At 51.6% G+C, this 15,168-nt stretch overlaps 1 protein-coding gene across 4 annotated transcripts in view; it reads right to left on the bottom strand.

The window, feature by feature from the left end:
* The window catches only part of NR5A2 (nuclear receptor subfamily 5 group A member 2), a 103,992-nt gene that overhangs the window by 78,712 nt on the left and 10,112 nt on the right, over positions 1-15,168 (bottom strand). The window contains exons 3-6 of one of the 4 annotated variants that reach the window (XM_019638042.1): positions 14,719-14,829; positions 11,024-11,142; positions 9,361-9,502; positions 6,398-7,041 (exon numbers count right to left, since the gene is read on the bottom strand). In XM_019638042.1, coding sequence (XP_019493587.1) covers positions 6,398-7,041; positions 9,361-9,502; positions 11,024-11,142; positions 14,719-14,829 — 1,016 coding nt within the window. Of the gene's footprint in view, positions 1-6,397; positions 7,042-9,360; positions 9,503-11,023; positions 11,143-12,001; positions 12,138-14,718; positions 14,972-15,168 lie in introns of those variants that run through there. The other 3 variants (XM_019638039.1, XM_019638041.1, XM_019638040.1) reach the window with 3 other exon arrangements.

The raw sequence follows: 15,168 nt of genomic DNA, 5'->3' as shown, positions 1-15,168 counted from the left end.
AGACTACTTGACTGGTTTGCTTCTAAAAGTAGTTGGCAAAGTTTTACTAAGCAATGGGCCTCTGCAACCCTAAGCGCGGGGAGCAGTGGATGGACGGTCCCCTGGAGAGAGCATGTTCGTGACAGCCATGATCTGAGGCTGTGACTGCCACTCTCAGCAAAGGTCTGTCCTCAGGGTCCAGCCAGAAAACGGCCTGAAGGCACCAACAGAAGTGGCTTCTTTCCCGTCACCGTTTGACCTTGAGCAGAGCAAGGACAGTGATGGCTGATAGCTCCCACCTCCTCTCTGTTCATATTCAGACACCTGGCAATGGCCAAGCCGGCTAAACGCGGGTTTATGGGTGTGGCTGGCAAGTCCCACTCTCCCCATGAGCCTAGCAGATAACAAATAGATTAATAGGAACAGGAAGCGTATTGCGTGTGTGAGCAAGACAGCCCAGTAGGAAGCCATGGTCCTCCCTACTGACACTCCTACCAATGAGCCCGGCTTCCCAGGCAGGATGTGTCCACATGGAGCCCACTGGGACCAGCCATGCCGGAGCCGAGAGCAGGAAGTTAGAGTCTAACTGAGCCTACAGACGCAAAGCCACCGGAAGAGGTAAACGGAGCACTTTAGGAAAAGAGCCACTTGTGCACAGCAGCAGCTGGGTGTCCGGTGACCCATGTGACGTTGCTGTAAAGGGCAGAGTGAACACAACATGTGTTCACAGGTGGGCACTGTCACCAGCCCCCGAAGAACCAGCTGCTGCACAAATGGTAGTGACCGAGAAGACCTGGCTCAGCCAGGGGGCAGAGAACAAGAAGCTAAAACAGTGTGTTCCTGAGTCAGTAAGACGCGTGCGCAATGCCGCGTGCACAGCACGTGAGGAGAGCAATGGACGCTCGCGACACAACCAGCTCCGCCTGGAAGACATCAGAGAAGCCAAAGCTTCACGCCCGAGACCATCGGGTCAAACCTGCTGGGTCCCACACTCTCCGCAAACTCACAGACAAGGGGACATTGCGCTCACCCAGAGGGAGGGGTGCCAGGGTGCCGTTTCCTCGTCAGCCTGCCTGGGCACACTTCCTCTATTCTGCCCTCTAGTCCATCGTCTGTGAGACGGTGATGGGTGTTTCCATCCGTCTTCAGATGCAAACACCTCCCCTCCTGATGGGACATTCTCTGACGTTCATACCTGCTTCTCATCTCCTTCCGGGAGTAACCACTTTGCATCCAGAGGGGGACAACAGCAGGCCAGTGAGGGGGCCGACTGTGACTCGGACGCTCGTCTGCACGTAGGGGTGCTGGGGTTGGATTCCTGCTTCTGGACCCCGACTCTCAGGCACAGGCCGAGGAGATCGGTGAACGTGGGGGACCCGGTGCACACACAGGGCTAAGAAAGCTTACTGAGGAGTTAGCTTAAAATTGGGGGCAGACCAGCCGAGTCTCGGAGTGGTTGGCAGAGACGAACTCGGGCTTGGGGAAAGGGACCTGGAGTGTTAAAAGTACATAAATTAAACTGCTCAGAAAGCCTCTGCGACAGGCCAGAGACAAAGGGAGGCTTCCTTCCGTGCGCTGGCCTCCGCACTTTAGAGAGAACTGTGCTTAGAAACGGGCCTCGGCAGGGCTGAGTGCCTCTGGTGCTAACACCCCACGTCTCTGAGACCTGTTTTCCACAGAAACTCTAGTTCTGTATTTCAGTCAGAATTAATTTAATTGTTTGTTTTTTGTATTCCTCCATGTATCAGAATCATTCGTGGCAGGAGGGTCGTCTCAGCCCATTCCCAGGGGGCCCTCTGAGGACATCGGGTCTTGTTATGAGGTCAAGTGGGTCAGCGACGTGGGAATTACTCTCCCGAGGCTCCAGCGTTTGTGAGAGTCGGGGCTCAGAGGAGGGGAAACCTGGGAAGAGCCGGCACAGGCGTCCTGACTCACTGGCCTTCCAGCTGTGCGGGGGGCCTGGAATTTGCCCATTTCCAAAAGCAGGAGGAAAAAGCCAGGAGTCCAGGCCGTTGTCAGACAGGCCCGGGTTACGATTAGAAGGTGCGCTGAATGAGGCCAGTATCTCCGAAAGTGCTCCTAATACTGTGGCTAGTGGCCCATCTGTCACCGGGCACAATCCGGCATTCTCTTTCTGCATGTTTTCACAAACGCACGTAAAATGTAACCCACGCCGGCCATGGCCGCGTCACGCAGACACAGGAAACCCCCGCGCGCAGCCCCTGCTGAACCAGAATCGCCAGAGGCTGGCAGGTAGGCCCACTCTCTGCATGACCCCCCCCTCCAAGTGGCCGGAAAGAATTACTGGAGCTTCTAAAATGACTCAGTCCCTGTGTGTGGAGGGAGGGGTGGGCTCAGAGAAAATCTGTCCTGGAGTCAAAGGTTACAGGGTCCGTGTGCATGTGTTCTGGGGGGCTGGGCCCGAATCTACCAGTCCCTGTGCTGCCACTCAGCGGCTGGGCAGTCTTGGCAAGTCACATGCCCTCTCCTGCCTCAGTTTCTCCACCTCTGAAAGGAGGGGGGGGGGTCATGCGGCCTCCGCCGCCCTCCTGGCTCTGGAAAATGAGTGCTGTTTCTGAGTATTGGTTCCTTCTTTGTGCAGTTACCCGGCGGAGGTCAGACATGCCCCCAGGGGCAGGAACGCAGCCCCTTATGCACAGGTGTCCACTAGCCCTCCTTCCCGGGCGCCCTCTCTGACGTTGCGCTGTGCACACCGGTGCCGTCTTTCTGTCTCCCCCTTTCTTCTGCCCCGAGCCATTTCACAAGCTGCAGGCCGCGGAGCTCCAGTTTCCTCTTCTCATTCCAGTGTTTTGAACAAGAACCACAATACCTTTTTTGCACCTTGTAGATATGCAGAAACACAAAACAACCCCCCACATCCCCCCTGGCCCTCTGTTCCCTCAAATAGTCAGCAAATGGAACCTGTATTCTCTTTCACACATGGCAGCGAACGTTACGTGTCCGGGAGCGTAGGCAAGGGTCATTTGCAAAATTGCCTTATTATCCTATTACTTTCCGGGAGCAAATATGCGACTTTCCCTCTCGGGGTGGTGGAGTTATAAGCGATCTGCCCTGTAAGTCTGTCGCTTGGTGGCTAATTTGCTGTGAAGTTAAAAGAAAGAGACAAACGTTTAAGGGGAAAAGCATCCGTCTTCCCAGGTAACATCTGACAGTCCCCACGCTTGCAGGGACGTAGCGAGAGGACATGCTGCAGGCGTCAGGGGGTCTCAGCGGCCACCCCAGGAGGACGGGGCCTGTGGGGTCCCCAAAAACCATCGCTGGGGCAGCAGTCGCGGGGGTGCTGCTGGTCAAGCCTCATTACTGGGCCGTCAGATCAGCCTAGTGGGTCATGATCAGAAATTTTGAAAAACCGTGAAATAAATTAATATAAAGCAGACTAGAACAGAAAATATCAGAGTGGGTGGCATGGAGAAGGCCATGCACTGTCTAGCAAAATGTCGGTTCAATTGTGTGCGTGCGTGTGAGAGATGTGTGTGTGTGTGCATGTGAGAGATGCGTGTGAGATGTGTGCATGTGTACACGTGTGAGATGTGTGTATATGTGAGATGCGTGTGCGTGCATGTGTGTGAAATGTGTGCATGCGTATGTGAGACGCATGAGTTTGTGTGTGTGAGATGTGTGTGTGTGAGATGCATGCATGTGTGAGATGTGTGTGCATGTGTGTGAGATGCGTGCATGTGTGTGAGATGTGTGTGTGTGCGTGCGTGCATGCATGCATGCGTGAGAGGTGTGTGCGTGCATATGAGAGATGTGTGTTGTACACCAAGTTCCAGTGCAAAATAGATTCCTTACTGCAGGTCGTAGTTACAAAGCTGTGAAAGCCACGGCCTTGGAGAAATGTGCTGCGACTCACATGTCTCAATGCCAGCTTCAGAGCAACTTTATAAACAAAAGGAAAAGGAATTCCTCCAAATGGGAAAGTCACCTCACAGCTCGATGTGTAAACTATGTCTCAGCCATCCTGAATGCTACTTTTCCTCCTCTGGAAAATAATTCAATTGAATCGCACCTTTCCATGTAAGCCCGAGGCAAACCGAGAGGAGGTCAGTCTGTCTGTCTTCCCTGGGGCCCCGCCCCCTCCTGCAGGTGCCCCAGAGGGTTTGTACTTTCCTTTTTCAAATCACAGTCTCCTGAGAGCCTGACAAATACAGCACACAACAGTGTAAATGACTGGGGACGCTTTAACGTGCCCATTCCCAAAGGCACTTCTATTTCAGCCAAATATTAAACCTCTGACCTATAAAAGAATCTCACAGAATTTCGCTACAGGGGGAAGAAGAGAGAAATTTGGAGAGAAAGGGTGTTTTTCCAGCGCTCGTGATGTCCTACCATAGTGATCCATATTCCCTTCGTAAGGTTCCTCTTTATAGAAAATAACGTGCATGGTCCCGGCCTCTGCGCGTTTGTGAAATGCAACATCAGCACCTTTATTTTTTTTAATAGTTATTTATGAAACTGTCTCCTCCTAAAGTCTTTGAGAGGAACTATTTCTGTCTTACTCACTTTGTATCCATCTTACGCCCAACTTACTGCTGGCAAATCTGAGGTCCTGAATTAGGGGCTACACAATCTACACAACCCTGCTTCCCTGCAGCCCATGTGGTTACATTGTTTCCCAAGGCAAACTATAATAATAAGAGCGTTTAAGTGCGTGCTTTTTCCTGAATATCGGAGTATTTCTGTAAAACCTCCACACACTTGTCATAAAACAGTAATAATAACAGCTTTAAAAGAGCACCGATTTATTGAGTGTGTAATTCATGCCAGGCCCCTGGTACTCGCCTCAGTTATGTCTTGCAAAACCTCAATAGAAGTATTGTTACTTGTTCCACGCCCTGCCCCCTAAACACCACATAAACAGTTTTACAGCTGAGAAAACGCATCATCGAGCGACACTGATGGCCTGCCCGTGGGACACTGGTATTGAAGCGGCGAGGGCACAGTTCAAATCCAGTCCGTGTCACAGCAGAGGCCCTGCTTTCCCCGTTTCTACATTTCCTGCTCTTTCCATTGTACTTAAATGGTCATTTTCATTTTCATTTTCAAAAAGCTCATCTGTTCTCTTAAAGACCAAGTTGTGAGTGTGAGAACACCAGGAAAGTTTTGTTGCTTTCTGTTTTCATGACAGAGACCCCGATGGTCACAGATGGTCACACACTCAGAAACCCCGTGGCCCGAGGGTGCTAACTCAGCGCCTGACATCCCTGCTTCCGCCACCTTCCCCGGTACCATCACGGACGCGAGAGTGAAGGGCAGCCTACTGGGGCTCCAGTCACCGAGCTGGGCCTGTTCAGATAACTACTGTGTTTCCACGTACGAACCGCAGCGCTTAATCACTTCATCCTCTAGTCCATCTACAGTTTTTAATAGAATACCCTTTAAATGAAAAGTCGGCTTCGTATCGTCCTCTCAGAGATCTAAAAACCTCCCCGAACTGTCCAAGGTGATCAGAGACCACGGGTATTAAGCAGTCACATCGCCTCCCCCTCCCCCCGTGACAGAAAAAGGAAGACATTGATTTTGTAACAGAAACACTTAGAAATCAAATCCAGAATTCACGTTTGTTTTTAAGACAGAATGAAACCACCGACTACCGAGTGTGGTTGGTGTGGTAGCCACTCTGAGCTTCCCAATGTCTATATGACTTTCCCAAATTAATTCAGGCTTAAGTTTCAGGAAATAAAATAATGATGCAGTTAAACAGAGACCCTTATACAAACGAGCGCCGTGTTTACCATGTACCAGTCCATTAAAATCAACGCCAGACACAGGTGACCTAAACCCCGAGCCCAGCACACTGGCACCCGGCCCTTGCCGATTTCCCTGTGATGACAGCAGACGCTCGTTGGAATTTGCTCCGAAAACAAAGGCTTTACCCACCCAATGTCCAGACGAACAGGTCGTAAATACAGGCCTGTTGCTACTGACCAGTGGTGTCATCGCATTCTTTAGGATCTACACAGGACTGAGTGCCAGCGTTTTTCCTTTTGAAGTGACACCATTAGAGCACAGCTCTGGGCTTGATAATTTTTAAAAAGATTACCAGCTCTTTCACACAGACTTAAATTTTCTAGCCATAAACCATTTGAGCTAGAGGGAATAAATAAAGACATTCTACTGTTCCAGAAAAAAAAGCAACAAAAACCTCCATTTCCTATCTTTTACACTAAATGTCATCCCCCCTCACCCCGCCAATCAAGAACCACACAGAAGAAAAGCCCTATCAAGTTAAGCTGCTCTCGTCCTGAAGCCAGGTCCTAAAATTCTTCTACTCTGTCAATCACACAAAGAAGGAAGGCAAGAGACACGTGTGTCCAGCCGCAGGAATGGATGAGTGAGGAAGAGAGCGCGGTCTCTCTGCAAAGGGACGTTGTGAGTGGTCATGGCGGTGACGTACCTTAAGCTCCCGGAAGAAGATGCTACTCCGGGCCCACTCGACGATGGAGAAGAGGGTCTGGTCCGCCATTTTGCACATCAGCCCAAACGTGCTCAGCTTCTCGTGTTTGCTCCGGTTCGCTTGCTCTTGCTGCAAGTAGGCCATGATTTTGGCTTGGACTTGAGGCTCGTCTGGCTCGCACTTCAAAAGTTCCAGGATCAGGTGAGGGATGCTGGCCGGGGAGCTGGTCTGGTAACTGTCCATGTAGGAGTAGCCCATGATGGACTCCGGCGAGCTGGTGTAGGGGTCGGGGTACTCGGACTTGATGGCCCGGCTGGGAAAGTGGCCATAGGTTTGGTAGCCTTGCAGGCTGCCATGAGGTGGCATTGTCATGCTGATGGGGGACGTGACAAAGGGACTCCGGTCATAGTCGGTGGGAGGCAAGGCGGCGTGGTTGAGAGGTAGGCCTTTGGAGGCGGAATGGAGGTTTTGAATGGCAGAGATGCTCAGCTCAGAGGGCATGGCCTGGATCACCTGGGACATGGCTTCCAGCTTCAGTCCGTTCGCGCGGATCAGGGCTTTTTTCTGCTGCTTCAGGGCCCTGTCTCGCTTGTACATCGGCCCAAACTTATTCCTCCCTCCGCGCATTCGGTCGGCCCTTACCGCTGGGGGGGAAAGAAGAAAAGGAAGTTAGCTATGAATCAGATGTAAGTCATTAGCGTCCCCCAGATCTCCAGCTATTGGAAAACGCTGCAAATTGACCAGAAGTGGTGTGTGTGGCTTTCTTTACAATAGCCCACAGAGATTCCCCCCAAACCCCGTCCTCTTCTTTATTTATGAATTCTTTCCTCTGAGTGTGCCTGTCATCAAAAAATATTTGGGATACGTAGGGCTGTGTGAAGCCTTCAATGGGCTGGAGAGGGCCTCAATTTGGGCCACACACACAGAGCACTTTTTATGGCTAAGAAAGAGTATCAGCTTTTCTGCTGTGAGTGCCCGTTTCTGTTATGCCACTTCCACTGTGATGCTCTTTATGGGAGCTCAAACTGCTGAGAGGGAAAAAAAGATGAAATAACCCATTTCTGGATTGAATTGTGAATATTTTCCCTTAGAACATCTTCCTCCAAAGCCACATTGGCGGATTTGCGGCAAAAGTGCTCGGTGTACATACTTTTCTTAGAAAGTCCACGTTTTCACCTGGACGTGATGAGAACACATCAGATAACCACAGATATGGTTTTTAACTTCAGCAAAACTGGACATAAGGAAAGCAAATTCATTTCAAAAGCTGTCAGGACAGCCCCCCATCACGACGCTCTGTGTCTGGGGCCATGTCTAATACACCATCCGTTCTCTCGGAGCCCAGTGGCCCATGGCAGTTAGGCCGAAACCAGCAACTCTGACAGCTTGTGACGCGCTCGCTGCAATGGCTGGAGGTGAAGTTTTTGAGCTTTTTCTCATAGGACTAGGATAGCATTAGAAATTTATTGTGAATACTAGGTATCCAGAATACTGCACGAGATGATAAAGAGTTTTTCACGTGCATGAGAGTTTAGTGAAGACTCACTTAGCTCACATCACTGGGAAGGGAGTATGAGCCCACACCACAAGTCACTTACAGTTAAGAAAGCACACTTTTTAAGGTAAAGAAATGCAGTGTTTTCCTTTTGTAAGAAAGAAAGAAGAAAGAAAGGAAGGAAGGAAGAAAGGAAGGAAGGAAGGAAGGAAGAAAGAAGGAGAAAGAAAGAAAGAAAGAAAAGAAAGAAAGAAAGAAAAGAAATAAAGAAATTAAATGACATCCTATGAAATCACAAGATTTAATTTTATTTTTGGGGTCTCCTACTATAGTAAGCATCCACTATAATATTTCACTTTTGGAAAATAATAAAGTGATTGGTGATGCACTAATAAGCATCAACTACTTCCCTTCAGTCTCCACTTAAAAGGAGTACAGCCTTCACAGCCCTCATGATAGCTAAGATGGCTCCTTCTTAGGGAAGGGACCGATTAGTCATCCAGCAGATATATTGGACATTTTCTGGGTATTTCTATCAAGTCTGGGTCCCACATGACAGAAAAGCCCCCAACACGACTAGCCTGTGCCTCATTGATCAGAGAAAATGCACTCTTGTACCTGGCACGTGTCAGTGATACGTAGTCCTTATTATGACTTTCTCTGTGGTGTATTTAATGTGTGGAAAGTTAGTAGGTGAGAGGCTGAAAAAACAGCAACACACCACAGGAGTCCATGAACTACAGATTCTCTGCAGCTGTCCCATGTTAACGTGACCGCCTGCCAGTCTGCACATTGTATGAACGGGCTCTGCTACTTCAACGTAAAATGTAACGTGGCCTTTGGGGAACCTCTCTCTTGTTCTTGTCTCACCCTTGCTACTGGTTTAATAGTTCACTATTTTTCATGTTTCCTGCTTCTCAACTTTTTCTATTTTGCAGGCTCAGTTATTATCTTAAAAAAAGAAAAAGAAAAATGTGCTTTCCCACCCTATTAAAAGTGAGAAACTCCTCTTGACAATTAAGGGCTTTAAATCCTTGCTCAGGAGTCATGAAATTGACAGTAACAATTATGACAAGCACACATATTAGAAAAGATTCAGATCAAACTGTCACTAGGGCATCCTGACCTGAAAACTTAAATTGAGGATTTTTTTTTTTACACAAATTATTTCTGTTTGTTCTCAGTGGAATTGCTTGAGTCTTGTTTTCATCTCCCTGGCCTTTGTAGTGTCAAATGCATCCACTCCCAAAACAAAACAGAACAAAAAATGGGAGGGGCACAACTGATACTACATTTTTTTTCCTGGTTGATTTCACCAGCCTTACAAGGAGACACACTACTGCTAACACAACATAAAAACTCTGACATTGGAAGACTAGGGAAACAATGTTACCATGTTCTAAGCACGCTGTTGTTTGCAATTCTCCCTCCTTAAGAGTTTGCACAGGCAGTAGGTTAAGAATCTTACCTTCCAGCTTCATTCCAACACTTAGACATTTTTGAAACCGACAGTAAGGACACCGCTTTCTCTGTGTTTTGTCTATTTGGCAGTTCTGGTTTTCTATACATGTGTACCTTTTATTATTTTGGACTGTTCGCTTAAAAAACCCCTAGAAGACAGAAAAAATCGTGAGACATATTATACAGCGCTAGCACGCCTCCCTTCCATTGTTTCATTTTAAGGAAATCACCAGTAAATCTTTCCACTGCACCACTTGAGCCCTTATGTGGGTCTGTGGTTTGTTTTACATTTTAACATGATCAACCCCCCAAAACAGCACCAGGCTGTCTGCAGTGGGGGTTTTTCTGGCATCAGAGTTATATTCCTGAAGAATTACATCAAATCTTGGGAAGATTTGGCTACACACCATTTTGTCAGAGAAAAATACACCCTATATTGACCAATTTTTTTTAAAAAAACTGTTTTTCCATTAACCTTCCCATCCAGAGACAGGTACTCTGAGGACCTGCACTGTTTTTAAGAAGTCTGATACAATTTTGGTGACAAACTACTGCAAAATGCCAGTGGAAAAACTGAATAGCAAAACATGTCAGATCTTTTTCAGATGTCAACATTAGGTAGTTAAAAGCAAAAGGATTTAAAGAGCAAAATGGGAAAATGTTCATAATTCCACTGGAATGCATTCCAGTATGGGAACTCTGGTAAAAAAAAAAAAAAAAGAAAAAAGAAACTAATGTGAAAGCATGTATAGCAGAGAGGTGAATTTTAGCACAGTGCATGCTCTCCTTGTATTTCACTCAAAGAATTAATAAAAAATAACACTTGTAGCTTTATAACATAATAACCGCTTTGCCAGCATGCTGTATTCCTTCTGTTTATCCTACTAGCCATAAAGTGAAACAATCTTACTTTGTTATCCAGAATGAAGGGATTTTCCTGGCAGTGTTATAAGCAATTGTACTGTTTTCTACTTTAAAAAATGTTGAGAAACAGCGAGTATCAAATTTATTGGGAATATATCAAAAAGGTCAGATAAATCCTTAATGTCTAGTTGATATTATTAGTAACAATATAGTACACTTTACATATTAAAATGCCTTGCATTTAAATAGGTCACATAACATATTTGTGAAAACTGCTCTATTATAAATTAAGATCTGCTTTCTTGTTCTGTATGATATAAATTTCCAAAAATTATTTTTAGGATAAATCAGGATGAAATCATATAGTTGGGAATTTAGACTTTTATGTCTGTGGATAAAAAATGTTTAGACTTGCAGCACAGAATACTCTGAGGTTAAAAGGTATTTGGAAAATACTTTGTCATGTTTCCTCTCACGCACAACGATGCTTTAAATATATATAAGTCAAGCAAAATCAATATTTAGGACCGGTAGAAATAGAAGTCTTTCTACAGCTACACTGCTTCACTACGATAAACTATTTTAAAGCCACCAGAGTGGCAGTTTTCTAAACAGCATAAATTTCTTTGCCTTTTGAATTAAATCAGACACATATTTCTAAGAATCATCTTCCTCAGACTCTTTCTCCCTCTCATTTTTAATTGAGTCTAAAAAAAAAAGACAGCCCCCATTTAGCTTTAACCAGGAACCCAGTGGTTGGTGTGGGTTCTGAACCCCGGTTTTCAGGTAGCAACGTGTGCGCGCACCTTGCAGCTTTCACAGGTGAGGAGCCCGTAGTGGTACCCAGACACTTTATCTCCACACACCGGACACAGCTCTTCAAGGTCTTCATCGTAGGAGTAATTCACCATTTTAAACTGAGACGCTGGAAGAAGAGAAATGCACACACGCATGCGATTAGCTTCCGAGGCAGGTTACACCCTGCAGTGAAAAGCCTCTGGGTGGTGGGTGGGCAAATGCACCAGGGAAAACAGAGTGGTGTGCTGAAGGGAGCTACTGTTCTGCAGTGGAAGGAGAGCATCTTTGGGGTCAGTGAGCATGCGGTTCGTATATATTTTTTTAAGTTAAATAATCCCAAGTTCTGTGAAACATTCATCCACTGACCACTGTTGAACGCAAGTCTGCAAAGCGACCCATCAGACTAGACACAGGAATTGCCTAAAGTCACAACCCTGGGTTTCTTTGAACCCTTCCTTTGCCCGAGGGGGGAAATCAAGCGCCCACTATGCCCGGCTCCTGCAGTCAGTTTGCAGCGGGCACCGCGCTGATCGACAAGCGCGGCGACATCCCCTTGCAAACACTTGGCCGAGAAACGCCAGCCCCAGAAACCGGGTTCCCGGCAGCCCCACGTTCCCGGCGGGCAGCCCGCGGCCCCTACGCTCAGATCTGTCGCATTAATGGAAACTTTCAGTTCCTACTGCCAGGGCCCCGATCTGGAGACTTCCATCTCCACACATTTGGAAATCTCCTGTAAAACTGAAAAGGAAACAGGAGGAAAAAGAGGAAAAGAGGCGCAGGAGGGTTTGGTCTCGTCGCGAAGCCCCGAAGTCCCGTAATGAACTTCACATGTTTCCGACCTTCCCTGCAAAATCTAAACGCCCCAGATCGCCCTGCGAAAGTTAAACAGAAATCAGGCCGCGGGGATCGGGTGACCCGCGGAGGCGTCCTCGCCGCGAGCTGCGCGGTCTGGGCGCGGGGCCGTGGCCCGAGACCCCGGGTAATACCTGGTCCAGTCCCTCCCCGAGACTCCGCGTCCACGCGGCGGGGACGGAGGGCGAGGGGCAGCTCGCGCAGCCGGGCGCCGTCCTGTGAACCCCTGGGGCGCACTCGCCTCGCGCCCCTTGCTCACCCTCTGCGAACACAGGCGCGCAAACACCGAGTCCAGTTTGTTTTAAGTTAATCAGTGGCGTTTGCAGGGGGCGGGGTGGAGGGGGGGGCGATGACACGGCAGAAGTTTCCTGATTTGTTTACCGAAAAGGAAAGAGAGAAGTAGCACCCACCCACCCCCAGGGTACCTGGCACTCTGTCACCGCAGAGGCCTTCTGGCCCAAGACTGGCTCTCTCTCCCCGTCGTTTAAGTTCTTGTTTTCTCTACGGATTCTGCGGGGCCCCGGGAAGGGCCGTAGGGAGGGGGTGTCACTGAGCGCCCAGCGTCCACCCGCTGAGCGGAGGCGTCTTTAGCCGACGCAGAGCCTGGGCTGGGGCTTAACCCGTAGACAGGCTGAATTGGGGGGGGGGGTTCAGGGAAAAGGTGTTCCAGCAAAGTCGGGCGCTGGGCCCCAAACACAGAAAGAAGGCAGCTCCGAGCGCGGTCCTCCAGCGGCGTCAGCCTGGGTCCCAGCCCTCAGGGGGCTGCGCTCCGGTTTGGGGACCCTGGGGGTTTGGGGGAGGCAGACGGTTCGAGAAGTTCGTAGCCCCACGTCTCCAAAAACTTATGACTATTGTTGGAGGCACGTTTTAGGGACGGAAGAAAATGTACTTTACCGTGTGTTTTCTACTTCCCTGCCCCCCAACAGAGTAAACTTTGACTTCGCACCTAAGGGGCAGCGAGGCCACCGTTGACAGGGGGACTCGGTGCTCACAGCGGGAATCCAGCACCGAAAAGACCGGGGCTGGATGGGGACCGTCTTGGAAAATTCAAATACAGAGGCCGTGCGAGGAGGCGCACGCCGCTGCGCCACACCGGGCGTCTGTCAGAGTTTTCTAAGTGCTGTAACCCGGGCAGGCGTTTGGAGAACCGAATCCGTCGGGGCAAAGAAGTCCCGGTCTTGAGAAAGTGGAGGGGATTGTGGGGCCTCGGGCAGCTGGGGCCGCAGGCGCTGCTGCGGAACCTCCCCAACCGGCCCGACTATGGTGCGTCCCCGGCTCAGACCTGAGCAAACATGGGAATGGGGGCTCGGTCCCCAGGGGCTCCTCTCGGGCCGCGGAGACTAGAGGAAGCGGCGCCCCGGCGCCTCCCACGCTGCTTTCGAGCCCAGGGCTGAGCGCGCGGCTGGCGACTCTTCTGCAGCCCTGGGCTCAGGAAAAGCCACTAGGTCGTGTCAAGAACGCCCCTCTCCAACTTTCCAAAGAAAATATTGCAATGGCATTTCCCTCCCATCTTCCCCCCAAACCCTCCCTCCGGCCTCCCCAGCTGCTGGCTCCAGCGTCTCCCCGCGTCCCTCAGTAACGCGCGCGCTGGGACGAGCAGCACAAACTTCCGTCTGGAACCCAAGAATCCCGCCCGCCTCACGGGCGCCCAACGAATCGTCCCTCTCGGCAGCTGGCGGCGACCGAGGACCCGGCTTCCCGGCGTCGCGCCCTCCACGGCCCCACTTCTCGGGGATCCCAGGGACCAGCAGCAAGGCCCCTTTGGGCCACCCGGGTCCACCTCCCCTCCCCCCGCCAGCCTGCAAGTTAGTCTCAGGGTCCTCAGCCTCAGGGTCTTACACAGCCCGTCCTGGAGGATTGGCGAGACCCCAAGATCACCCAGGGGTAACCGCCCCCAGGCCAGCCGCACGCCTCCCGGCTACCCGCTTTCCGCAGCGCAGCGGGTCGACACCAGGCCCCGGGACCGGCGCGGCGCGCACCGGCCCAGAACTCGGCTCCCGACACCTCCCCGGCCCTTTCAAGTTCTCCCACGGGGATGGCAGGAAATGTTCCGGGATCACAGGCCCGCCGGCCCGCACGTCCTGCGCGCGGGAAGGGGCGACGATGGAGGAGCACCGGTGACTCTTCCTAGCATTGTTCCCTCCCCGGCCCAGAGCCACTGCGACCAACTTCTGAAGGGCTCGCTACAGCCGGAGCTGGGATCGCTGTCTGGGAATGCGGTGAAAACACGGCCAGCGAGGCTCTGTTTCTGTTAGCGATCAGGCGCAATGAGGACACTCGGGACCCCCACACGCCCGGCTCTCGGGCTGCAGCCGAGGCGTGAGGCTGCTGCGACCGCCCCACTCCCGCGGCAGGACCCGCGCTGAGCTTGAGTCGGGGCCAACTTGGGTCCCTCAGTTCTGCCCACACGTCTGAAGTTGTAGCCCGGGGTACGCCTGGGCTTTGGGGGTGCCCACCTCTTTCTAACACCTAAGACCAGCTTCGCCGGGGTCACCCTCTCTTTCTGCAAGTGACTTTCCTAGGCAGAGCGTTCCTGCTTTACGCAAGAGCACTGGTTACCTTCCCACCGATTCCCGCGACTGAGATCCTGCCCGGGTTTCCAGTGCGACACCCCACGTCTTAGAACGGCAGTCCTTCAGCCTAAAGCCGCCCGCTCGCGCTGCCAGAGAGCTGGAAGCCTCCCTTTTCTTAATTAGAAGCGGCCAGTGAGGCATTGCTTGGGAACCCCCCACCCCGCACGGTTCCAGAGCCGTAAACTTTTATGCCAGCCCCGGAGAGGGGGCCTGACGCCCGCACGCGGCCCGGCTCGGCCACTCCAGGCGCGGGGAGCCCGAGCGCCGCGCCCGCTTACCTTGCATGTTTCCCGGCATCTGCCCCTGGTCCCCATGCGATCGAGCCAGTCCCAGGGCTTCCGTCTCCACTTTGGGCAGCATGACAAGGCGGCCGCGGGCGGGGAGAGGGGCTCGGTGCGGCCCGGAAGCCCCGCACCTGGACGCCGCCGCAGATTCAACTCCGGCGGGAAGGAGGAGGTGGCGCCGGGGGAGGGCTGCTCGCCGGTCCGCCCGCTCGCGGGAGTGCGCCTCCGGCTCTCCGGGCTGCGCGTCCGGACCCCTGCGCCCCGTCCAGCCCCGCAGCTCCGGAGTCGCCCGCGAGCTGCGAGGAGGAGACGGGGGGCTGGAGACCCGGCGGAGACGGCGCCCGGGCGCGCAGGCTCGGCGAGGGCGGAGCTGGCCGGGGCGCGGATCCCGGCGCGCAGCGCGGGCGGCGGGGGAGAGGTGCCGCCGCGGGGCCGCTGTCGCCG

This window comes from Hipposideros armiger, unplaced genomic scaffold (genome assembly GCF_001890085.2).
Source record: "Hipposideros armiger isolate ML-2016 unplaced genomic scaffold, ASM189008v1 scaffold_37, whole genome shotgun sequence".
NCBI classification, from domain to species: domain Eukaryota; kingdom Metazoa; phylum Chordata; class Mammalia; order Chiroptera; family Hipposideridae; genus Hipposideros; species Hipposideros armiger.
This window is presented reverse-complemented; position numbering and strand designations above follow the sequence as displayed.